General features: G+C 42.8%; 3 protein-coding genes and 1 pseudogene across 3 annotated transcripts in view; 1 reads left to right on the top strand and 3 right to left on the bottom strand.

Moving 5' to 3' along the window:
- tnksa (tankyrase, TRF1-interacting ankyrin-related ADP-ribose polymerase a) overlaps positions 1-10,482 on the bottom strand; it is a 194,058-nt gene extending 183,576 nt beyond the window's left edge. The window contains exons 1-2 of the mRNA XM_020485009.2: positions 10,026-10,482; positions 4,409-4,633 (exon numbers count right to left, since the gene is read on the bottom strand). Coding sequence (XP_020340598.1) covers positions 4,409-4,633; positions 10,026-10,473 — 673 coding nt within the window. The 5' untranslated portion in view covers positions 10,474-10,482. The remainder of the gene's footprint in view (positions 1-4,408; positions 4,634-10,025) is intronic.
- Positions 10,483-12,540: 2,058 nt separating this feature from the next.
- Positions 12,541-14,349, bottom strand: LOC109892459 (heat shock protein beta-11-like). The gene has a single exon (XM_020485010.2). The coding sequence runs from the start codon at positions 14,157-14,159 to the stop codon at positions 13,530-13,532; it is 630 nt and encodes a 209-aa protein (XP_020340599.1). The 5' UTR covers positions 14,160-14,349; the 3' UTR covers positions 12,541-13,529.
- Positions 14,350-15,444: 1,095 nt separating this feature from the next.
- LOC109891722 (heat shock protein 30-like) lies at positions 15,445-16,128 on the bottom strand. The gene has a single exon (XM_020484212.1). The coding sequence runs from the start codon at positions 16,087-16,089 to the stop codon at positions 15,445-15,447; it is 645 nt and encodes a 214-aa protein (XP_020339801.1). The 5' UTR covers positions 16,090-16,128.
- Positions 16,129-17,024: 896 nt separating this feature from the next.
- Positions 17,025-22,900, top strand: LOC109891721 (histone-arginine methyltransferase CARM1-like; annotated as a pseudogene).
- The last annotated feature ends 2,888 nt before the right edge of the window (positions 22,901-25,788 follow it).

Genomic DNA, 25,788 nt, shown 5'->3' with positions numbered 1-25,788 from the left:
AAAGCAAAGAGAAAAGACAGTCCATCGTCACTTTAAGACATTGAGGTCAGTCAATCCGGAACATGTCAAGATATTTGAACGTTTCTTCAAGTGCAGTCGCTAAAACCATCAAGCGCTATGATGAAACTGGCTCTCATGAGGACTGCCACAGGAAAGGAAGACCCAGAGTTACCTCTGCTGCAGAGGATAAGTTCATTAGAGTTACCAGCCTCAGAAATCGACAATTAACTGCACCTCAGATTGCAGCCCAAATAAATGCTTCACAGAGTTCAAGTAACAGACATGTCAACGTCAACTGTTCAGAGGAGACTGCATGAGTCAGGCCTTCATGGTCTAATTGCCGCAAAGAAACCACTACTAAAGGACACCAATAAGAAGAAGAGACGTGCTTGGGCCAAGAAACACGAGCAATGGACATTAGACCGATGGAAACCTGTCCTTTGGTCTGATGAGTCCAAATTTGAGATTTTTGGTTCTAACCGCCGTGTCTTAATGAGACGTAGAGTAGGTTAACGGAAGATCTCCGCATGTGTGGTTCCCACCGTGAAGCGTGGAGGTGGTGGTGTGATGGTGCTTTGCTGGTGACACTGTCAGTGATTTATTTAGAATGCAAGGGACACTTAAACAGCTTGACTACCACAGCACTCTGCAGCGATACACCATCCCATCTGGTTTGCACTTAGTGGGACTATCACTTGATTTTCAACAGGACAATGACCCAACACAATCACCCGTCCTCAACCCAATTGAGATGGTTTGGCATGAGTTGGACCGCAGAGTGAAGGAACAACAGCAAACAAGTGTTCAGCATATGTGGGAACTCCTTCAAGACTGTTCGAAAAGCATTACAGGTGACTAGCTAATGAAGCTGGTTGAGTGAAGGCCAAGAGTGTGCAAAGCTGTCATCAAGGCAAAGGGTGGCTACTTTGAAGAACCTCAAATATATTTTGATTTGTTTAACACTGTTTTGGTTACTACATGATTCCATATGTGTTATGTCATAGTTTTGATATCTTTACTATTATTCTACAATGTAGAAAATAGTCAAAAATAAAAACCCATGATTGAGTAGGTGCTTCCAAACTTTTGACTGGTACTGTATGTACAGTGCATTCGGAAAATATTCAGACCCCTTGATATTTTCCAAATGTTGTTACATTACAGCCTTATTCTTAAAAGGGATTAAATTGTTTTTCCCCCTCATCAAGCTATACACAATACCCCATAACGACAAAGCAAAAATAGGTTTTTAGAAATTTTAGCAAATGTATTAAAAATAAACTGAACTATTACATTTACATAAGTATTCAGACCCTTTACTCAGTACTTTGTTGAAGCACCTTTTTGGCAGCAGTTACAGCCTCGAGTCTTCTTGGATATGATGCTACAAGCTTGGTACACCTGTATTTGGGGAGATTCTCCCATTCTTCTCTGCAGATCCTCTCAAGCTCTGTCAGGTTGGTTGGCAGCTCTGCTGCACAGCTATTTTCAGGTCTCTCAGAGATTTTCGATCTGGTTGAAGTCTGGGCTCTGGCTGGTCCACTCAAGGACATTCAGAGACTTGTCCCGAAGCCACTCCTGCATTGTCTTCGCTGTGTGCTTAGGGTCAGGGTCCTGTTCGATAGTGCGATCCTGATCCTTTCATCAAGGATCTTTCTGTACTTTGCTCCATTCATCTTTCCTTCGATCCTGACTAGTCTCCCAGTCCCTGCTGCTGAAAAACATCCCCACAGCATGATTCTGCCACAACCATGCTTCACCGTAGGAATGGTACCAGGTTTCTTCCAGATGTGACGCTTGGCATTTAGGCCAAAGAGTTCAATCTTGGTTTCACCAGACCAGATAATCTTTTTTCTCAATGTCAGAGTCCTTTAGGGGCCTTTTGGTAAACTCCAAGCAGACTGTCATATGCCTTTTACTGAGGAGTGGCTTCTGTCTGGCCACTCTACCATAAAGGTCAGTTAGGTGGAGTGCTGCAGAGATGTTTGTGTAGTTACATAACAAAATGTGGAAAAGGGAAGGTGCCAGAATACTTTCCGAAAGTAATGTAATTTGGCAGGGTTATTATTGTTATCTATTCGCTGTTTAAAATGGTATTTTACTGGGATAAAAGTAAGCTTGTTACCAGAGACAACTCATCTGAACGGGGCTTACAATAGATATCGTTTTGATTGTTCAGGTTCACCATCAGCAACATTTTTACATACACAGGATAAAGTTCCTCATTTCATAACAAGGACAGCAATCCACTTTTGCGAGGCGCCAAAGCTGGAGGAGAAAAGAAGCTCACTCCAAAACACCTTCCAAAAGGTCAAAACAATTAGATTTTGAGATGGGGGTGAAATCCAAAGTTGTGCTATATATTCATTGGCTATGTCATAGCTCATTTGTAAATTATAAATATTTATACATTACTAGCTCAAACACTTAATCTGCAAAAATGACAAGATAATTAGTGGGTGATGGTGATTTCAGAACCAAAGTGTGGGGACAAAAAAAACATAGGCTACATTGCCCCCCTCCTAATCTGATAGTGGTAATGGGATGGTAAATGCCTGGTCTCCCTTATGGCTAAGCTCAGGTGCCTAGATAATACATACACCATAGACATACATATTTTACTCACACACAGTCAGTTCCAGCTCATAGAGGCCCAGCTCATGAAATCCATCAGCAGCAATTTTTTATTTGGAAACTGGAAAATGAATGTGTTTATGCAACTAATGTAAGGGCATCGAATCGTATCGAAGCAAATTGCATCGATTTGTTCTCAAATCAAACCGCACCAAATAGTTTCAAACTGAAGCATATCGTTCCTGTATCAGAGCCCTTGTATCTGGATATGTATTGAATTGTCTTGAAAGGGTAAGATGCACAAGTGCTTTCAAATATTCTCCTCAATAATAATTGTCTGGGAAGAAAGCAGAGCCATCAGAGTAAGTCTGGATCAGAGTACTGCAAATCAACATAATACAGCTCATTACCCACCAGTGGGTCTGGGAATTGCCAAGGAACCCTCATGATACTTTGGTGCTTATACAATATGTACTGCAATTCTCACGATTCTATATATGCCAGGGATCTCCAACAGGCAGATATTAGTTGGCCCCCCACGTTTTCTGCGCAAAAAGATAATAATAATAATTAATTAATATTGTTGGATATAAAAGACTGTAAAAACACCAGCAAATCAGCTCTAAGTGATTTTAATTTTGGAAATCTGTTCCAAAGTACTCCCACGAATAAGAGAGATATATATGTGATAGTATACAAATGTAAGCAAGGTTTGAAATTATTATGTTTTAGTCAAATATTATATCTGCTTGGGATTCTTGCGTTCAATTTGTAGTCTACAAAAATTATTCGTAATTATGTTCCGGACCCCTGATCATCCGCTCAAGAAAAGAAAATGGCCCGCGGCTGAATCTAGTTGATGATCCCTGCTATATGTATTGCAACTCAATACTGCAAGTTTATTGCGATTTGATGTTCCAAACAAATTGCTCACTATATGTCTGCTGCAGAGACACGTTTTGATCAGTCAGGGAAATAAAAGTGCTGAAAACATGTTGGCTCTCTATTTCAAAAGATCGAGAACAAGCTATAGGATGAAAGATTCCTGAGTTATGGCAGAGGTACAGCCGACTAGCCATCTCTACCGTCATTTGTTTTACAAATAGATACTTGGAGTCAAATATCGATATAGTAGAGAACAAAAATGATATGCAACTATCGGTTCCACCCCCCCATTACTATCCACCAGAGAGAATAATGTATGCTTCCCTGTGCCACACTGCTCATTTCACAGTAGAAAGACAGCAATTAGAAACCAGCTGCAAACACAAGAGCCAAATATAATATAGTAGAACACAATTGAAAGAAATGGATGCTAAAATGCAAGGACTATTTCATTACATCGATGGGAGATAAAGTATCTTGTCATTACATAGGCCTAAGTAAGTTACAAAGAGGCTTTAGTTTCTGCCCAGAGAAACTGTTCTGGCCTGATGTTCAAATGGTATGTGGTTTCTCTCCCTGCAGACAGGGAGACTGTCAGGACCAGACCGTTATGGCCTGGTCAGAAAATACTATTATGTCATTTGGGGTTGTGACTCATTGATGAAATCACTAGGTGGTGACATTTTGGTCTCAGTGTAAAACAACCTGGTTGAAAGTCTTGATGCAATACTCAGCAGCAGAGCAGACCATAGCATTCTCATTATCTCATATCTACTTCTAAAGCATTAGGCTAGTAATTGAGCCATCCATGACAGAGTAACCTTATATTTGCATTCAAAGACATGCTAGGCCTATATTATCTTACATAAAACTGAAAAAAGTTAGTAAAGTTAGCACAAGATGCAAAGCAAGCATATAAGTTGCATGTTGGCTCATAAACGGTTCTTACCGATGCACACGTCTAATTTGCCCTTGATGGCAGCCTCGTGGAGTGGTGTGTAGTTCCAGCTGTCCCGGGCGTTTGGGTCGGCACCCTGACAGAGGAGCAGGCTGACCACCTCAGCGTGGCCAAAGGAGCAGGCATTATGCAGAGGGATCAAACCTCCATCATCACGGGCGTGAACATTGGCGCCTGTCTCAAGGAGGTGCTCTACAACATCCTTCCTCCCAAATCCTACAAAGTAAAGGAAACGGTGGAAAGATTATCAGGTGTGCTGGGCCAGTTCCTGACCAAAACATATACATATACAGTACCAGTCAAAAGTTTGGAAACACCTACTCATTCAAGGGTTTTTCTTTATTTTATTTTTATTTCCTACATTGTAGAAAAATAGTGAAGACATGTAATACTACATGACTCCATATGTGTTATTTCATAGTTTTGATGTCTTCGCTATAATTCTACAACATATAAAGCAGTAGAAATAAAGAAAAACCCTGGAATGAGAAGGTGTGTCCAAACTTTTGTATTCAGACCCTTTGCTATGAGACTCGAAATTGAGCTCAGGTTCATCCTGTTTCCAATGATCATCTTTGAGATGTTTTTCCACAACTTCATTAGATTCCAGACCTGTGGTAAATTCAATTGACTGGACATGATTTGGAAAGGCACACACCTGTCTATATAAGGTCCCACAGTTGACAGTGCATGCTAGAGCAAAAACCAAGCCATAAGGTCGAAGAAATCGTCCGTAGAGCTCCGAGACAGGATTGTGTCGAGGCACAGATCTGGGGAAGTGTACCAAAAAATGTCTGCAGCATTGAAGGTCCCCAAGAACACAGTGGCGTCCATCATTCTTAAATGGAATTAGTTGGGAACACCAAAACTCTTCCAGAGCTGACAACCCGGCCAAACTGAAAAATCGTGGGGAGAAGGGCCTTGGTCAGGGAGGTGACCAAGAACCCGATGGTCACTCTGAAAGAGCTCCTCTGTGTGGTCTGCAGCCCTCCACCTATCTGACCTTTATGGTAGAGTGGCCAGACGGAAACCACTCCTCAGTAAAAGGCACATGACAGCCTGCTTGGATTTTCCAAGAGGCACCTAAAGACTCTCAGACCTCTCTTTGGCCTGAATGCCAAGCATCACGTCTGGAGGAAACCTGGCACCATCCCTACGGTGAAGCATGGTGGTGGCAGCATTATGCTGAGGGGATTTTTTCAGCGGCAGGGACTGTGAGACCAGTTAGGATCGAAGCAGAGATGAACAGAGCAAAGTACAGAGAGATCCTTGATGAAAACCTGCTCCAGAGCGCTCAGAACCTCAGACTGGGGCAAAGGTTCACCTTCCAACAGGACAACAACCCTAAGCACACAGCCAAGACAATGCTGGAGTGGCTTCGGGACAAGTCTCTGAATGTCCTTGAGAGCCCGGACTTGAACCACGATCGAACAGCTTCCTGAAAATAGCTATGCAGCGACGCTCCCCATCCAACCTGACAGAGCTTGAGAGGATCTGCACAGAATGGAGAAACTCCCCAAAAACAGGTGTGCCAAGCTTGTAGCGTCATACCCAAGAAGACGCGATGCTGTAATCGCTGCCAAAGGTGCTTCAACAAAGCACTGTGTAAAGGGTCTGAATACTTATGTAAATGTAATATCTCCGTTTTTTATTTATACATTAAGCAAACATTTCTAAAAACCTGTTCTTGCTTTATCATTATGGGTTAGTGTATAGATTGATCAATTTTAGAATAAGATGTGGAAAAAGTCAAGGGGTCTGAATACTTTTCAAAGGAACTGTGAGTATATTTTAGGAACTCAGTCATGGTCTCAACTTACGATTGTGATTAACACTAGCAGAATACACAAGTGCATTTCTAAATTTGGTTGTCCATCAGCAGTTTCTCTTGTTACGTCAAGCAATCACTCAATTAGCCATGTCATCTAAACATTTTTAGATTAGATTGGTGGTCTAGCCATCAAACTTGTAATAATCATGGCTAGGGTTGCAAAGGGGCGGAAACTCTCGGGAAATTTTTCAAGGGAAGTTAAGCCCCGGAATTTGGAGAATTTTGCTTAAATTCTTCAAAAAAGTTAGCTATTAACAGTGAACCTTTTTTGTGGGGTACACAAGGCAATTCTAGGTCTTGTGGCGTAATTTTGGTTAAACTATCTCCAATTCAATGGAATTGCAACCCTCTGCATGCACAGTGCATTCTTCAATCACATGTACAGCTGATAATCAAGATATTGGGCACTAATGAGATGCTATTGAGCCCACACTACTACACTGTCTGAGCCAAGGACTACATGATTTCCGGTAAATTTTGATAACACTGGGTGGGGTGAATATATTTTATTTGACATAGATTATTTATTGTTAACAAGTTAATAGTAGCCTACAGCAAAGTGTGTTTAAATCATTTCTACCTTGTTAAATTTCTGCTAGTTAGTTTTGCTACCATGTGGGTTTTAGCTTGCTTGAGCCTGCTAACTGAGGTGTGTTAATTCACCTGTTTCCATACATATTCAAATTTAAAACATGTATTTTACAAAGGAGTTGTTTAATCGAACTGCTTAACTATTTATCTGAACATGGAATTGTATGTTTTTTTAACTAATTTGTTTTTCTAATCGTTACAGGAAAATGCCACGGGCACTATCTGATGTGTAGAGACATTTCACTGCAGCGAATGTAGAAGGAAAATGTGTACATTTGCAAATACTATGCCAAATCATATGTGAAGAATGCAACAAAGATGCAAAATCATCTGGCCAAGTGCATAAAGTTCCCTCAGCATTCACAACAAGCAACCTCTGACAAAAGTCCCTCTACTTCTATTCGAGGGGAAAATTATGAATCAGGCACCTTATTGATAACAACAGCTCATGGTCCTCCTGGAATCAGAAGTTTTTGTTGACTCAATAGAGGAACGTAGTCAGAAATGCTGATGAATGTCTTGCTCGAGCTGTGTATGCAACTGGTTCATCTCTGATGCTCACAGGCAATGTATATTGGAAGAGATTTCTGAATCGTCTTCGCCCAGCATACACCCCTCCAACCAGACATGCATTATCTACTAATTTGCTGGATGCAGATTTCAAGTAAAGGTCAAGCAAATCATAGAGAAAGCAGACTGTATTGCAATCATCTCTGATGGGTGGTCGAATGTTTGTGGGCAAGGAATAATTAACTACATCTCCACCCCTCAAGCAGTATTCTACAAGAGCACAGACACAAGGGACAACAGACACACCGGTCTCTACATTGCAGATGACCTGAAGGCAGTCATCAATGACCTTGGACCACAGAAGGTATTTGCACTGGTGACAGACAATGCTGTGAACATGAAGGCTGCTTGGTCTAAAGTGGAGGAGTCCTACCCTTACATCACAACCATTGGCTATGCTGCTCATGCATTGAATCTGCTCCTCTAGGACATCATGGCACTGATGAACAATGGATACACTCTACAAGAGAGCCAAAGAAATGGTTAAGAAATGGTTAGGTATGTGAAGGGTCATCAAGTTATAGCAGCAATCTACCTCACCAAGCAACGTGAGAAGAATAAGAGCACCACATTATAGCTGCCCAGCAACACCCATTGGGGTGGTGTTGTCATCACGTTTGACAGTCTCCTGAAAGGGAAAGGTCTCTCCAAGAAATGGCCATATCACAGTCTGCTGATATGGACAGACCCATCAAGAGGATCCTCCTGGATGATGTATTTTGGGAGAGCGTGGTAAGCAGCCTGAAACTCCTGAAACCTATAGCAGTAGCCATTGCACGGATTGAGGGCGACAATGCCATCCTGTCGGATGTTCAGGCTTGCAGATGTAAGAGAAGAAATACGTACTGCCCTGCCCACTTCACTGTTGCTATAAGCAGAGGAAAATGCAGTTCTGAAATACGTCAAAAAGCGTGAAGACTTCTGCCTGAAGCCCATACACGCCGCAGTGTACATGTTGGAAGTATGCTGGCAAGAGCATCCTGTCTGGTGCAGAGATCAACAGGGCCTATGGTGTCATCACTCCCGTGTCTCGCCACCTTGGTCTGGATGAGGGCAAGGTTCTTGGCAGTCTGGCAAAGTACACTTCCAAGCAAGGGCTTTGGGATGGAGATATGTTAGCACGACTGCCATATTGCATCAGCCACCTGGTGGAAGGGACTTTGTGGACCTGAGGCTCTTTCCCATTGTCTCAATCATCCTCCAAATCCCACCAACATCAGCCGTGTCAGAGCGCAACTGGTCCTTGTTTGGGAACACACACACACACCAAAGCATGCAATAGGCTGACCAATAAAAGGGTTGAAAAATTGGTGGCCAGCCTTACAACGAGCCATCCTCAACAGGGTTGGACAGAGGAGGCCCAGGGAGAAGGCATGGAAGCCTGAGCGGAAGACAACCAAAGCTTTAGTTTCTCGACTATCATTTTACAGATGCATGTTGAAAACGTTTTTGGGAGATGCGATGGATCATTGGGGATCATTCAATATTCCCTTTATTTTGTTGTTAAGTGAAATCATCCCATGTGAAGAGTCAACTCATTTACTTAAAATCCAATTCATAACTAAATTGTTTTTATTTCTATTGGAAAGACGTAATATGTAATAAAAGGTTTATGTTTGTCTCCATATGATATGGTAAATGTAAAAAATGTATTAAAAAAAATGTAAAATGTAAAAAAATCAATTTAAATGGTATTAATTAGCATATATTCCCACGGAAAGTTTCCACCTCTGAAAATTCCCCAAAAATGTGCAACCCTATCATGGCAGAATACTGACTGGGAACACAGGGCACGTGCCCAGTGGCCCTGCCCTCCAGGGGGGGCACATTGATTGTGTTAGACATTCTCACACAGACATCATATTAAGATGTCAAAGGTCATTAAAATGTAAACAATTGCAGGTAATCTGCTTAATAGAAAAAATATATTTAAAAAATGTGAGAGCCCCCCCCAACTAAATCTTGCTTAGGGGCCCTAAAAGGCTAGAGGCAGCCTTGAAGGTGCGTTTACCATCCATAGGACGTCCTGCCACAAATGTGTCACTAATACAGTGTAACACAACCTTCTATCATTATTTAACATATTTCCTTTGTTTATTATGAGAAGACATAATGGTTGTGTGTGTCACATCTACTTCTGTAGTTTTTGTTTGCCTGCCAAATTCCTTGTTTAATACAAGGATATCTTACCAAGCCAACTTGCTAGTTAGTGATCTACAATTGTTTTTAGATTAATTACGCTGGCTGCCTGACTACTTGACAGGGCCTGTACTTTTTTATTGCAACTTGCTGACTACAACTTGCTGGCTAATAGCACCCCGTACCCCTACCCGAAGGGGGAGTCCATTTTGTTTGACTAGCTGGCTAGGTCCTTTCGACAATCTAGCTAGCCTAACATTTGCTAACTAGCTATCCAAGTTTGTAACCAACGTTTGTTGACTAGCTAACAAACCGAGTGGGCAAGATATCTATAAAAGGTTGGCCTAAGAAAACTTGTTAGGTAGTTAACTATTTACCGAAGTAGTTGGCTAGCTACTAGCTAGCAAAACAAACCAGCTCGTCATAGTGAGCATAACATGACAATACGGGTCGCCAATACGCCGTCGTTAACGCTACCTGCAGCGAAGTGCAGAGGAGTGGATTTTCGACCAGCCATGTCCTTGGCATTGACGTTAACCGTATCCACCAGCCTCTTCACCCGCGATACATCCCCAGTGCGACAGGCTTCAAACAACTCTCTGAAAGCCCCGCTTGTCCCGCAGTCGCCGCCCGCGGGGCTAGTGCTGTCCGTGTCAGGACTGGGGCCAGCGCTAATGCCACCCCCGGTGGTACTAACGTTAGAGGAGCTGGTGCTACTGCTCAGGGCCGGGGCGGGGATATCGGGGGAAGCCGGAGTTAACTCCTGATTACCGGCGCTGTCTAGTTCAGCACCGGCTGGAGCCAAAATTACTCCACCACCGGGAACTGTAGGAGATCCCGGAGGAGTGGGGGAAAGATAAGTACTGCGAGATGGCGAGGATATGCTCTGTTGTTGCTGATGAGAAGGGCGACGAGGCGCCGCCATTTTTACAACAGTCCCACTGGGAACAAGAAATATATTGGCTAAACTTCCTGGAAGTGGAAACTGTAACTTCCGGTTTCGATTGTCGGCAGTGAAAGTCGCCCCTAAAAATATTTTTATAACAGGCTTTCAAAACAGTATGTTTTAATATTTTTCTACTGTTGTAATCCCATATTTCTGATAAAGGAGCTTGTTATTTATAACAGTTTATTGTTGCTCTTTCAACCAGATAGACTAGCCAATTAACCAATACAATTCGATTCGATTTGAATAGACTAGGCAGGGAACCGGGGTGAGGCTATATAGCTGCTATACTATATAATCAACCTTTACATTTTTGCACCGTACGCAACCCACAGAATGGCATAAATCGTTTTCCTTATGAGATAAGGAAAATTCATTAAACTTAACACAATTTTCCTCTAGTCTGTGAAATTCAGTTTGCACATACTGCACATGATATGTCCCTATGCAGATCACATTTTTCACTTAATCTCAAGTAGCCTGAGTCACTGCTAGGTTGCCTGTCCTGATATTGACATGGGCATGAATATGAAGCATATCTAACAGGCAATATCCGTTTCAGAAAAAAAAGCTTTCTTGCATGACTTGAATAGGAAATGTAATTTTCAATGAGCAGCTGAAATCACTGTCAGTCAGGTTGGCCTATATAGTTGTTCTGCCTTGCCATTCATAGCCTTGGAAATTACATATGAAAAATGAAAGCTATTTGAAAACTATAGTCTATAGTTACAATGGTGAAAATTGACATTCTGCAACCATTCTGGTCCTGCCCACTTGAACGTAAGCCTATGCTTTTTTAATCTTGGAGTGTATAAGGAAAACTTATGGGAGACGTACTAATGACCTGGAGTGCTGGGAAACACATAGAGAATATACCCAACATCATCACAGATAAAGGACGAAATATGTGCACAGCCCATTCTATTACTGAACATCCAAATGTAGAAAATTACTCCCACGGTGACACCCAGTGGAGAACTTAGGCAAAGACAGGAAAGTTCCTGAAGACACTGGAGCTACAAGTGAAAGAATATAAAAGCTGTGAAACTCCCACTGCTTTGACAAAAACCAACACTGTACAATCTCAGAGCAAGGGGACTCAACATTAACATCGACTGAAGATGCTGTGCTCCCGAGTATTCCAGTCTTCCCTCAGCCCATTGATGGACTTCTACTGGCCTGTCTTTGGCCAGAGGTCCAACCTCTTCTCTGCCAGCGGTATTTACTGCAGAGAAACATGCTGGAGATCAAGAGCAGTCTGGAGCTAATGGAGAAATATCAGCAGCACATCTTTGGAGAGGTGGACTTTGATCTGCCTGATGGGGTGAATCCTGAGACTGTCACCTGCTCCCTGGATCATGATGGGAAGCTCCACATCGAGGCTCGAAAGAATCCAACATCTGCTGAGGAGGTGGCTGAGAAAGTGGTGCCCATCAACTGTAGCATGGATGTGAAGATGCCACAATTCCTCAGCTCACAGACAGAGGGCAGCAACATAGAGGGCAGCACCTCGGACACACATAAGAGAAACAACAGAACACTATTTCACAAAGACTGATCATATTATTATGCTATTTTTTATTTGACTGGATGTTACATTTTCTAATCTATATTTTTATGGTTATGAAACTGTATGCATTTACATTTCATATCTTGTAACAATCAATCTGAGATGCTATTTAATGGAATAAATCAAATCTATACATAATATTGCAGTCATTATCAACTCTTCAATTAATATCAACATAATGAGAATCGATAGAGGGGCTAAAGGCTGGCCTAAAGACTGACACTGTCTTCTTTATGGATTTTCTTGTTTTTCTACTGAATTTTCTAAATGTCATGATATGTTTTGATAAAATGTGTAGTTTTGTTACCCAATAAAATGTTCAGTATACTTCTAAGACAGTTGTTAAATTTATTTTTGTGAAATATACCATTTCATTATGTTAGTTAGAGGGAAGTATATTTAACATTCAGGCCCATATTTTTTTGTTTATATATAAGCATATCATTATTAACATAAATAATCAGAAAAACAGTAAGTTCAGGACAACCTTACCAGACCTTTAATTGCAGTTACATGTTCAGGTCATGGGATCATTTCTTACTCGTCATCTTTTTGATATGCAGTGTTCGCACTGCTCTTAACCTTTTACAGTGTTGTGAGAAATAGTTCAGATATGTCAGGATCTCTTCAGTGATATCATGACGACAACAACATGATTGGTGTAATCACTGCTACCACTCCACTCCTGTGACACTCTAGCACATTGGAACACTGTGAATATGACACTAACACAGACAGACACACACGGAACGATCCAGATCCTAGTAAATCACTATTATAATTCCTAATTCTTTGCACATAACATACTGTACATACACATAACCTGTTTGTGCACAACTAAATTAATCTAACACCATTTTGTTTAACTACATTACTCTAACTACCCTAACAACCTTTTAACTACATTACTATAACTACCCTAACAACATTTTAACTACATTACTCTAACGCCATTTTGTTTAACTACATTACTCTAACTACCCTAACAACCTTTTAACTACATTACTCTAACACCATTTTGTTTAACTACATTACTCTTCATGAAATCAAACTCTGTCTTTTGATCCACGATTTGATTTTCAAGGCATCTATTGAAATGGAAAGTTTACCAGGCCAGAGCATACCCATCATACCAACTCAGGGACACGATTTAAATGGAAAAATATTAATTACCCGAATGCAACATACTGAAATACTGGTTTGTATAACGAAATTACATCAAACAAGGCAAAACATTGTAAAAAATAAAATAATAATAATAATTTATTGAATGTGCATAAACATTGGCTTTACATTCCATGCCATTGAGAATTATTGACGTTGCATTTATCAAATTTGACAAAGAGCAATTTACCCGAGATAATTCACTGATGTCTGTACTGACTAGTATTCATGGGAGTTGTATATTATTGTCCAGCCACAAAGTTAATGGTATTAGTTATATCATGATACAGTGTCATCATAATCAGTCCTTCTTGGGCTCTGCCTCTACAGCAGTGCTCTCAGCTGCAGCACCGGGTGAGGTTATGGCAGGTAAGCAAGTGATAGGAACCACTCTCTCATTGCCTTCTGTCACAGCAACCACTTTTGGAGCCTGGATCTGTAGCTGTCCATCGTTCAAAGAGCAGGTGACAGTCTCAGGATTCACACCTTCAGGCAGATCAAACTCCTGTTTAAACTCCTGGCATCTGTAAGAGTAGGAGCCCTTTCCATCATCCTGCTTCTTCTCTGTCTTTCCACTGACTCTCAGCTTCCTGCCCACCTGCTTGACAGACAGCTCCTCTGGGGAGAAGTCTTTAGTGTCCAGTGTCAGTGCAAAACGGTTGTTTTCTTTTCCCATCTGGAAAGAGATGGGCTTGAAGTCAGTTGAAGATAATGGGCCTTCAATGTCTTCAAAAATCTTTTGGTGCAGTCGTTGCATATATTCCATATTGTGCCTCATCTCCTGCATATTTCGCATAATTTCCTGCTCCATCTGGAAGAAGAGAGGCCGTGTCTCTGGCCAGAGACTGCGAACGGGCCAGTGGAAGTCCATGAAGGGGCTCATTGGGCTCATTGGATTGAGGGAAGGCTGCATCATGCTGGGGCAAAGCATCTTCAAATCAACTCTGTCTGTGTCGTTTCTACTGGTCTCTGTTGGTCTCGTCTCTCTGAGTGTGTTTCTGAGAGCTTATGTCCGGAGCAGACTAGGGCCCACAGCTTTTATCCTGTCCAGTGGAAAGTTCCAGTAGCATTCCATTTGACTGCTACATTAGTGTGTTATGACTACGCAACTTCTGTCATACTCCAAAACAAGCCCCTGGTAATACTGCAGTCGAACTGCCAAATGCCTCTGGGATATATCTTTGCTCTATTTACAGAGTGACCACAGAAGCAGGTCGGAGTCGCAGGGGCACATAACGTCCTACAAAGTTAGAAAGGAATCTACAACAGCTGCTTTGTCATGCTGCCATTTTCTGTTCCTGAATAACCTTTTCCCCTGACAACAAATCCAAAGTATTCCTGATATCACTGTGCTTATGAAGATAACAAATCTAATATATGGTTTTGCCTTGAGTGATAGACATAGAATGAATTACAAGTGCACTTCAGCAATCTGTTCCCCTTATTGATATGACTTGCAGTACATACATTAATATAGCTTCAGTCAGTATTTAACTTCCCCCAACACTCTTGTCGGATGTGACCCTGAAATGTACACCCCCACTGACGACATCGCTTCCTTACTCTGTCTCTAAATACAGCTATGTGGTTGTTGAGAGAGAAGATCACACAACCAAAAGATTATTCATAGTGTGTATTGAGTAGCATAATTAGTCACCACCTGTAATGCAATAATATGCTCGATTTGACTGTAGAATAACTGTTAAGATTCTATTTGTGGGATGTTTCCAGCAACTTCTCCAAGTTAATTAACTGTTTAAAGGGGCACTTGATCTGGACACAGAATATTGCCATGGCCAATCAATTTTAAGGAACATATGGGAAGATGTCATAAGAGAAAAATGTGTTACTGTATTCCTAAACCAAGGCATCAGATTAAATCCACTGAGCTTTTGGAGGAGACGCTAGAGGACTGAATATAAATCAGGACTATGACACAACATATTTGGGTTTTCTCACACCTTTGTCAGGGTTACAGTAGGTCCTTTTCAATGACTTGCCAAAGACTGGGACTGAAATATTGTATGTGAAATAAGCTCAAAACAACTGTTATAAGTACTGTTGGTGCTTTTTATTGGTACACAAAAATACATTTAGTTTACATTTTATTGGGTAACAAAACAACACATATGAACACAACATTTCAGAGATAATGTTATAAAAAAAACATGACAAAAATTGAAAGATTAGATTTGAAGTGAAAATAGGTTCAGTCTTTAGGCTATCAACTTTTTGCCGAGATATTGATTCCTCTGAGTATCTATGTTGCTGCCCTCTGTCTGTGAGCTGAGGAATTGTGGCATCTTCACATCCATGCTACAGTTGATGGGCACCACTTTCTCAGCCACCTCCTCAGCAGATGTTGGATTCTTTCGAGCCTCGATGTGGAGCTTCCCATCATGATCCAGGGAGCAGGTGACAGTCTCAGGATTCACCCCATCAGGCAGATCAAATTCCTGTCTGAACTCCTGGCATCTGGAAGAGTAAGAGCCTTCCCCATCATCCTGCTTCTTCTCTGTCTTCCCACTGACTCTCAGCTTCCTGCCCACCTGCTTGACAGACAGCTCCTCTGGGGAGAAGTCTTTAGTCTCCAATGCTAGGGCAAAACCCTCTCTCTCTTTCTCCAGCGTGTAGGAGACTGGTTGGATGACCACAGAGGCTGGGAGATGGTCCACCTCTCCAAAGATGTGCTGCTGATGTTTCTCCATTAGCTCCAGACTGCTCTTGATCTCCAGCATGTTTCTCTGCAGTAAATATCGCTGGCAGAGAAGAGGTTGGACCTCTGGCCAAAGACTGCGCACAGGCCAGTAGAAGTCCATCAATGGGCTGAGGGAAGACTGGAATACTCGGGAGCACAGCATCTTCAGTCGATGTTAATGTTGAGTCCCCTTGCTCTGAGATTGTACCGTGTGTTCAGTGTTGGTTGTGTTGGTTTTTGTCTCAGCAGTGGGAGTTTCACATTGTTTATATTCTGCTACATTGTCTTCAGGAACTTTCCTGTCTTTATCACAAGAACAAGCTGGATGCTTTCCACATTCCTCAGGTATTAGTGCTCTTACCTTCTTACAGATGATTGCTTCAGCCAAATATGATTGTTACTTGTGACATGAATTGTAAATTAAAATGTGTTTGGAATCCTATTCATTTTTACATTTGCAGTATTTTTGGAGCGTATACAGGCTATTCTTCTTCAATGTCTTGAAATAGATGAGCAGAACCAAACCGAAGTGGAAGTACGATCATAAGCTAAGTTATAAAGAGAATTGCCATCACAGGTCTGGAGTTGTTGTCACAGGTCAAAATTTAGATGAACTCATTCAAAAATATTCCAGGGAGAAATCAGATTTTCGAACATTTTTGGGAGATTGTACAGCATTATAAAATTGGTCATGTGTAGATGTTGGTGTTATTATAATATTGTTGAAAACGTAATTAATGTTTGTTTGACAATATTTTTGCCATGCATTTTATTTTAATTAATCAAAACAATCTTTTCAGAATTGTGTGAAAACAATTCCCTCACATGCAATTATCTAAAAACACAACAAATACAAAAAAAAAGCCTACATTGCATGTCCACATAATTTATTTTTTCAGAAGTCAGGTTTACAAACATGTAATGAACATCTTAGGAAACAAATCATTTTAGTAGGGCTTTAGAAAATGTAATTTATTGAAACTGATTATTGAAAAATATCAGGCCAGTGAGCTATTGGAATGTTAGCTTTATGTTGATATTGTGCAAACCCACAGTTTCATCGACTGTCCGGGTGGCTGGTCTCAGATGATTCCGCAGATGAAGAAGTCTGATGTGGAGGTCCGGGGCTGGTGTGGTTACACTTGGTCTGCGGTTGCGAGGCCAAATTCTCTCAAATGACGTGGAGGCGGCTCATGGAAGATAAATGGACATTATGTACATTGTGTTGCACATTTTAAAGTGGCCTTTTTTTGTCCTCAGCACAAAGTGCACCTGATATGCCACACCTGTCAGATGGATGGTTTATCTTGGTAACAGAGTAATGCTCACTAACAGGGATGTAAACAAATTTGTGCACAACATTTTATAGAAATAACTTTGTGCGTATGGAACATTTCTGGGAACTTTTATTTTAGCTCTTGAAACATGGGACCAACACTTTACACATTGCATTTATATTTCTGTTCAGTATATTAGCTAAATTAAAACTTACTGTTCAAGATGGTAAGTATGCATGAAAGAAACTAGAACAAGCTAATATGTCAAATTACTTTAGATTGTGTGCATTGTGAGATATTACTGCACTGTTGGAGCTACTGCACTGTTGGAGCTAGAAACACAAGCATTTTACTACACCCACAATTACATCTGCTAAATACGTGTATGTGACAAATACAATTTTATTTGATGATTTGACTAGCTTTCCATAAGAGAAGAATCAAGACATATTGAACATAAGTAAATCATGATGCTCTCTTTATTTCTGAGTAAAATGACCAAATGACCTTTTTTTCCCTAAAGACAAACAAGCAATGTATTGTCCTCTCTCTGGTCTATGAGAAGTCCATGTATGTGTACAAGAGTTTCCCATATGTCAATATAACTTCTCTCTGTGTGGTCGCTGAACCTGCTGTGCTGACAGGTCTGGAAGATTTACTTCCCCTTTGTGTGCAACCTGTGTGTGTCCCCTCGACTCTATAGCTATGGAGTTCAGCTGGACAGTATGGACCCAGACGGTGTTTTCTATACAGTACAGAGGGACTAGCCTCCATAGCTCTCTGCCTCCCTCCTGGTGCACATAATCAGATAGTGGTACTAAAACATGAGTAGCCTTGTGTCACAGTCCACTGCCAGAGTATACTGAAGGCCTTCCTCAGATGAAGGCTGACATTGTTAATTATGGTTCCTTTACTGACAGTTTAATTTGTACTGGGACTTTTGTAAATGTGACTCAGAGCAGATGACTCAGGACAATGAATGAGACAGAAAAAATATTTTATTTGAATGAACTGTCTGTTGTGGGTTCTCTCCAGTACAGGTGACGGGATCTGTTTTCAAATTCAGTCACCAGGGAAACAGATTGTTGTCGGGTGGGCACCCAGTCTTTCCTCATAACCGTTGGCTGCTTGAGCCCATTCAGAACACACAGCTGAGAAGGGAAGATAACGGTTCAGACAGCTGAGAAGGGAAGATAACGGTTCAGACAGCTGAGAAGGGAAGATAACGGTTCAGACAGCTGAGAAGAGAAGATAACGGTTCAGACAGCTAAGAGAAGATAGACTGCTGTCTTGCTGCTGGGTTGTGTTTGACCAGAGAACAGAGGACTCCTCTGCCCTGCAGTACTTCCAGGTAGCTTTACTGTACCAATCAACCAGGCCTTCAGAGAGACATACTGGTGGTGTACTAGGTTGTGACTAAACTCGTTCCTCCTTTACAATGTAGTTTTACGGCTGTCTATCACAACAGAATATGCTGCAGGATTATTTGAGGACAGCCACATATCAGAAGGCCATTCTGCTAAAGGAGACTGACCTTGACCTTGAAGTCAGAGTAACCAGAACCTGATTGTCTGTTACTGCATGTAGATGAAACGTCTGGCTCCTTCTTGTATCCAGGTAGTACTTGATGTTTCTTCGTCATCCAGGCAGGAGCAAAGAGGGTGTATGCTGTAGAGGTCAGCCCTGTTGCCAAATTTGCAGAGGTAGTAAAGGGGTCTGTTTTTCTGCTGATCTGATTATGTTCCTATCAACCTTTCCAGGAAATGTGAAAGGAAATTATAAATTAGCATCCTTTTGCACTTTAGCATGCACCATTTTCATTCTATAACACCAGAACTCTTAATAATTCCTCAAAGGTGTGTACTGTATGATAAATAGGTGTTAACTTCAATAACGTCATTGGTCTGTTGTCAAAATTGAACGCTCTGTGCTGCTTTGAAATCGGATTGATGTTTTTGCTGTTTCAGCAGCTTTAACCACTCAAGCCTAGAAAGAGAAAGGAAATCTTAGAGCTCTGACCAGTGAATAAAAGTAATTTGTATTGCTTGGCCCAATAAGTCCCGGGTAAAGATGAATCACTTATCACAGTCCTAATCACCTGTGTCATAACCTCATGGTGTCTACATGGAGAGAAGAACAAACCCTTGATTAAAAAAAAAAAATCGCACAGCCCTGGAAACACTATCCTAGAGAGTCACACCTCCAGAACAGAACAGCCCCTATAAAACGGACCTCCTGCTTCGCACACAGAGCATGAAATTCTGAGGGTATAATGACTTGAGGCTACTCTTGGCCCAGAAACCAGCTTGGGGGTGAAGGGAACATATTTTCATGGATGGCCTCTAGCTTAGCAGTCAGGCATAGTTCACACTATTATATTTCTGATGCTTTACTGGTGTTTCTATACCGCAACCAGATGTGTCCCTTCTACAGGAGGTTGGTGGCGCGTGGTAATGACTGGTATCAAATACATCAAACATGGTTTCCAGATGTTTGATTTCATTCCATTTGCGCCGTTCCGGCCATTATTATGAGCCATCCTCCCCTCAGCAGCCTCCTGTGGTCCCTTGTTTATTTTCTTCCACATTGCAGCTTAACGGACAATAGCAGAACCCTATACTCAGTTGACAAACGCAATACAAAAAATAATTGCGGACCTCCATAATGTATTCCTGTTGGGGTGATTGCATGGTCTATCTGAGCAGGCTGAATCCCTATCATACTGTCTACCTAAGCTGCGGTCTATATAAATAGTGTGAGCCTGGGACCACCCCTGTGGACGCTTGGCCAGCGTCAGTATGCATGTGCATGGGACACAGCCTCACAGGAACACTCCACAGGTCAAAGTCTGGAAAAACAGGAAGGATGCTCTGCCACTCTCTGGGATGACGAACAACACCGAGAGAACCAACCAATGAATTATAGCAGGAGCACAACTTGGGTTTTATTTTAGCAAAATTGTCAGATAAACACTCCAAACAGCGTCAAACAACCGCTCAGAGGCGTCCGCATGGTCCTAAAGCACACCGTTGCCTAGTTTGCATCACATTCCGATTATAAAACTGGGGGGTGGCAAAAATGCAATTTTAGAATGAGGGGGGACATGTCCCCTGTGAAAGTTACACCCCTGATTTATACACAAGATGACTGAAAGCGGGCTCTGTTTTGGCACTCCCTGTAACGGCGTTCTTCGTTTGTTGAAAGAGAGTCGGACCGAAATGCAGCGTGGTGGTTACTCATGTTCTTTAATGAAGAAAAGTGACAATACATGAAATAACTAATAAATACAAAAACAACAAACGGAACGTGAAACCTAATACAGCCTATCTGGTGACACAACACAGAGACAGGAACAATCACCCACGAAATACAAAGCGAACTCAGGCTACCTAAATACGGTTCCCAATCAGAGGCAACGAGAATCACCTGACTCCTGATTGAGAACCGCCTCAGGCAGCCAAGCCTATACAACACCCCTAATCAGCCGCGATCCCAAATACTACAAACCCCAATACGAAATACAATAACATAAACCCCTGTCACACCCTGGCCTGACCAAATATATAACGAAAACACAAAATACAATGACCAAGGCGTGACACTCCCTCAACATTGTAAAAAATATTTCTGAAAATAGAAACACATTTAATGTCTATTTGTTTTTGCCACATTTATTATATTACAGATCTCTTAATGCATACTTAAATACATGTTATTCTGTCCTTGAAACATTCAAATACTGTAGAATTCCACTCATTCCTATGGGGGACTGTGTCTTTTGAGGAGTGCCAATATGGACGACCGGTGGCTTCAAAGCCTCTCCTTGGTCAATACATAGCATCAGCAACACATGCATATATATTAAAAAATTGGAACCAACCAGTGTGGACAATGCCTTATTGAAACACTATTAAGAGAGGCTCCCTCACACTCCCAGTCAGACGATATTGCCTGGCCAGCTTCACCTGGTTTAAGTATAATACACTCTATGCTTCAGTCTCTCACAAATCTGTCCCACTCACTCAGTGTGTGTGGAGCAGCTGCCCAGCAGCTCTCGCATCAATAAAGCAACTCACTGTTTACACAGCAGGCAAGTGTACTGTACCAGAGCACTTTGAGGGAGAGTTTGCATGCTTGAGGGTTTACCAAAACATAATTTGTCAACAGCAGATTATCCTCTCTACTTTTAGCCAGCAGATTAATGTCTTTATCAAAGCCTCAGGAGTGCAATGGATTTTTAGTAACAGAAATCCATCTGACGCAAACAGAAACCTTCATTTAATTTGACCTTATGTTTTCTGATTCCCCTTCAGATGCTGGTCAAGAGCAATCGTCTCTCAGATAGGATCATAGTCCTGGCTGGGAAGATTGAGGAGCTGTTGTGCCCTGAGCAGATGGATGTGATCATCTCAGAGCCTATTGTCACATGCTGCTGAACGAGAGGATGATGGAGAGCTACCTTCACTCCAGGATGTGACTCAAACCCATGGGTCAGTTCAGTCAGAGAGGAAGAGGTAAAGCGAGAGGTTTTACTCCACCCAAAACCTGTCCACGAAAACATGCCCTCGAGATGAGGAATTTTTGTATGGAGGTCAATGAGTGTCGAATTTGGTCCCAAAAAAATTCATTGCTCATTTGCTACGTGGGACTTATTTGATTGAATAGAAGTTTCATAATGGTTAGGTTTTTACAAATGCATTGATATAAGTGGACTCACGTGGCATTGCAACAACTTAAAAAAATATAACCCATTTTAGCATGGACATCGCCATACAGATACAAAGATGAGTCATCTATCTCTATGGCCAGTTGTTCACATGCGTATTTGCCCTCTCATTGGCTAGAATGGTCCCACCTGATCTCACTTGCCACCCATCTTTGAGAACATGTATTTCCATTGTTGGAGTGGTCCCTCGACTATCTTGTCAATAGAATAGACAATATTTGGTTCAGTTCCAACATGGAAAGAGATGCCATTTCCCATGCTGCCATCAACCTGTGAATAGTTTTGTGAAAGTCTATCAAGCGGGCATTATTAGAACATCTCTGGTTATGTTTTGCTGATGAAATGTCTCACTTCTTCTCTTTATCTGTTCAGGTATGTTACCAACCTATAGTGACATGCATCTGGCTCCCTTCACTGACGAGCAGCTCTACATCAAGCACCATGGACGCTCCAGCTTCTGGCGAGAGAAAAAAAAAACACAACATATGAACATGTCATGTTTTTTGCCATGGCAAAAAAACTAAAAAAACGAACAGCTCCAAACCAAAAAATCTAATAAAAAGTGGAACAGGAATTTAGTTTTAAAAATGCAAATTTCTCAGCATGAGATTAGCTATAACATTGCACATTTTTCTCTCTGTCCCATGGCAAAATGTGTTGAACTGTAGAGAGTTAGACGTTTCCCCCAAAACTGTGATATGCCAATGTAATCAGCCACCCACAGCTCCAGGTCCTACTGGAACTGGGCTGTGAACCCAGCCTAGCGGGTTTCCTGTCAAAGGAAAATCACAGGGAGTCTTTTCAAATCAAATCAAACTTTGTCACATGCACCAAATACAACATGTGTAGACCATACAGCTTACTTTTCTCTCTGCAGGATGACAGTGTGGCTGTACACCACTCCTAGTGAACCTCCTAGTGAACAGTGGTACCAGGTCCACTGTCTCTTCCAGACCCCTCTGTTTGGCTAGTTGAGACAGACTCTGTCTGGAACTGTCCAGTTCATAGCCAACACGAGGTAAGCCGAAGAAGGACAGTGCCTGTACTATAGAAATGAAATGGGGGAAATTATACTGAGATTATAGTGTTTGCTTTTCATTTCTACCAGGCAGAGGTAAGACATTCACATCACAGCAGTCGTTGATCAGTCAGGCCTGAAATCTGGCAACAGTTTAGAGCTAAAGAATCCCGCTGTTTGGATCCACAGTCATATCTTATTCTTCTCTCTGTATGGAGACTTCTGTAATGTTGCTCCATACATTTACACTTTGGCAGACACTCTTATCCAGAGCAACTTAAGGTAGTGGTTGCATACATTTTTGTCCATAGCAGTAGCTAATACTATCTTCATGTCCTTTCAACGAATACAGCCTTTGGTACAAGCAGGTATATTGTAGTATTGTTATTTTTTACTTGCCTAATGTGCTCTGTTGCCTGGACGACACCTCTGTCTGCCTGTTTAGAGTACCTGGTTGGCTGTTGGTGTAAGAGCCTCCAGACAATGCAGTGTGAACAGACCCTACAGAGTGGACGGTGTGGACAGACCCTACAGAGTGGACGATGTGGACAGACCCTACAGAGTGGACGATGTGGACAGACCCTACAGAGTGGACAGTGTGGACAGACCCTACAGAGTGGACAGACCCTACAGACTGGATGGAGTGGACAGACCCTACAGAGTGGACAGACCCTACAGTGTGGACGGAGTGGACGGTGTGGACAGACCCTACAGAGTGGACAGACCCTACAGAGTGGACAGACCATACAGACCATACAGAGTGGACAGACCATACAGAGTGAATAGACCCTACAGAGTGGACAGACCATACAGAGTGGACAGTGTGGACAGACCCTAGAGTGGACAGTGTGGACAGACCCTAGAGTGGACAGTGTGGACAGACCCTACAGAGTGGACAGGCCCTACAGAGTGGACAGACCCTACAGAGTGGACAGACCCTACAGGCTAGACAGTGTGGACAGACCCTACAGGCTAGACAGTGAGGACAGACCCTACAGAGTGGACAGACCCTACAGAGTGGACTGTGTGGACAGACCCTACAGGGTAGACAGTGTGGACAGACCCTACAGAGTGGACAGACCCTACAGAGTGGACGGTGTGGACAGACCCTACAGGGTAGACCGTGTGGACAGACCCTACAGAGTGGACAGACCCTACAGAGTGGACAGACCCTACAGAGTGGACAGACCCTACAGGCTAGACAGTGTGGACAGACCCTACAGAGTGGACAGACCCTACAGAGTGGACGGTGTGGACAGACCCTACAGGGTAGACAGTGTGGACAGACCCTACAGAGTGGACAGACCCTACAGAGTGGACAGTGTGGACAGACCCTACAGAGTGGACAGAGCCTACAGAGTGGGCAGTGTGGACAGAGCCTACAGAGTGAACGGTGTGGACAGACCCTACAGGGTAGACAGTGTGGACAGACCCTACAGAGTGGACAGAGCCTACAGAGTGGACAGACCCTACAGAGTGGATGGTGTGGACAGACCCTACAGAGTGGACAGACCCTACAGAGTGGACAGACCCTACAGAGTGAATAGACCCTACAGAGTGAATAGACCCTACAGAGTGGACGGTGTGGACAGACCCTACAGAGTGGACAGACCCTACAGAGTGGACAGTATGGACAGACCCTACAGAGTGGACGGTGTGGACAGACCCTACAGGGTAGACAGTGTGGACAGACCCTACAGAGTGGACAGACCCTACAGAGTGAATAGACCCTACAGAGTGGACGGTGTGGACAGACCCTACAGAGTGGACAGTATGGACAGACCCTACAGAGTGGACAGACCCTACAGAGTGGACGGTGTGGACAGACCCTACAGGGTAGACAGACCCTACAGAGTGGACAGACCCTACAGAGTGGACGGTGTGGACAGACCCTACAGAGTGGACAGTGTGGACAGACCCTACAGGGTAGACAGTGTGGACAGACCCTACAGAGTGGACAGTGTGGACAGACCCTACAGGGTAGACAGTGTGGACAGACCCTACAGGGTAGACAGTGTGGACAGACCCTACAGGGTAGACAGTGTGGACAGACCCTACAGAGTGGACAGACCCTACAGAGTGGACAGACCCTACAGAGTGGACAGACCCTACAGAGTGGACAGACCCTACAGAGTGGATAGTGTGGACAGACCCTACAGAGTGGACAGTGTGGACAGACCCTACAGAGTGGACAGTGTGGACAGACCCTACAGAGTGGACAGACCCTACAGAGTGGACAGACCCTACAGAGTGGACAGTGTGGACAGACCCTACAGGGTAGACAGTGTGGACAGACCCTACAGGGTAGACAGTGTGAACAGACCCTACAGAGTGGACAGTGTGGACAGACCCTACAGGCTAGACAGTGTGGACAGACCCTACAGAGTGAATAGACCCTACAGAGTGGACGGTGTGGACAGACCCTACAGAGTGGACGGTGTGGACAGACCCTACAGGGTAGACAGTGTGGACAGACCCTACAGAGTGGACAGACCCTACAGAGTGAATAGACCCTACAGAGTGAATAGACCCTACAGAGTGAATAGACCCTACAGAGTGGACGGTGTGGACAGACCCTACAGAGTGGACAGACCCTACAGAGTGGACAGACCCTACAGAGTGGACAGACCCTACAGAGTGGACAGACCCTACAGAGTGGACGGTGTGGACAGACCCTACAGGGTAGACAGTGTGGACAGACCCTACAGAGTGGACAGACCCTACAGAGTAGAGCCAGTGTCAGGGACTACAGGCTTGGTAAAGTACACCTGAAGTGCCCTGTAGGATCAGTAGTGTAGTCAAAGAAATATCCCCTTTTTAAGAAAGCACATAGTTCCATCC

The sequence above is a fragment of the Oncorhynchus kisutch genome, linkage group LG6 (genome assembly GCF_002021735.2).
Source record: "Oncorhynchus kisutch isolate 150728-3 linkage group LG6, Okis_V2, whole genome shotgun sequence".
Lineage (NCBI taxonomy): Eukaryota > Metazoa > Chordata > Actinopteri > Salmoniformes > Salmonidae > Oncorhynchus > Oncorhynchus kisutch.
This window is presented reverse-complemented; position numbering and strand designations above follow the sequence as displayed.

Bases quoted from the DNA above. Each gene is read 5' to 3' on its own strand.
- LOC109892459 (XM_020485010.2), bottom strand. From the start codon at position 14,159: ATGCTTTGCCCCAGCATGATGCAGCCTTCCCTCAATCCAATGAGCCCA.
- LOC109891722 (XM_020484212.1), bottom strand. From the start codon at position 16,089: ATGCTGTGCTCCCGAGTATTCCAGTCTTCCCTCAGCCCATTGATGGAC.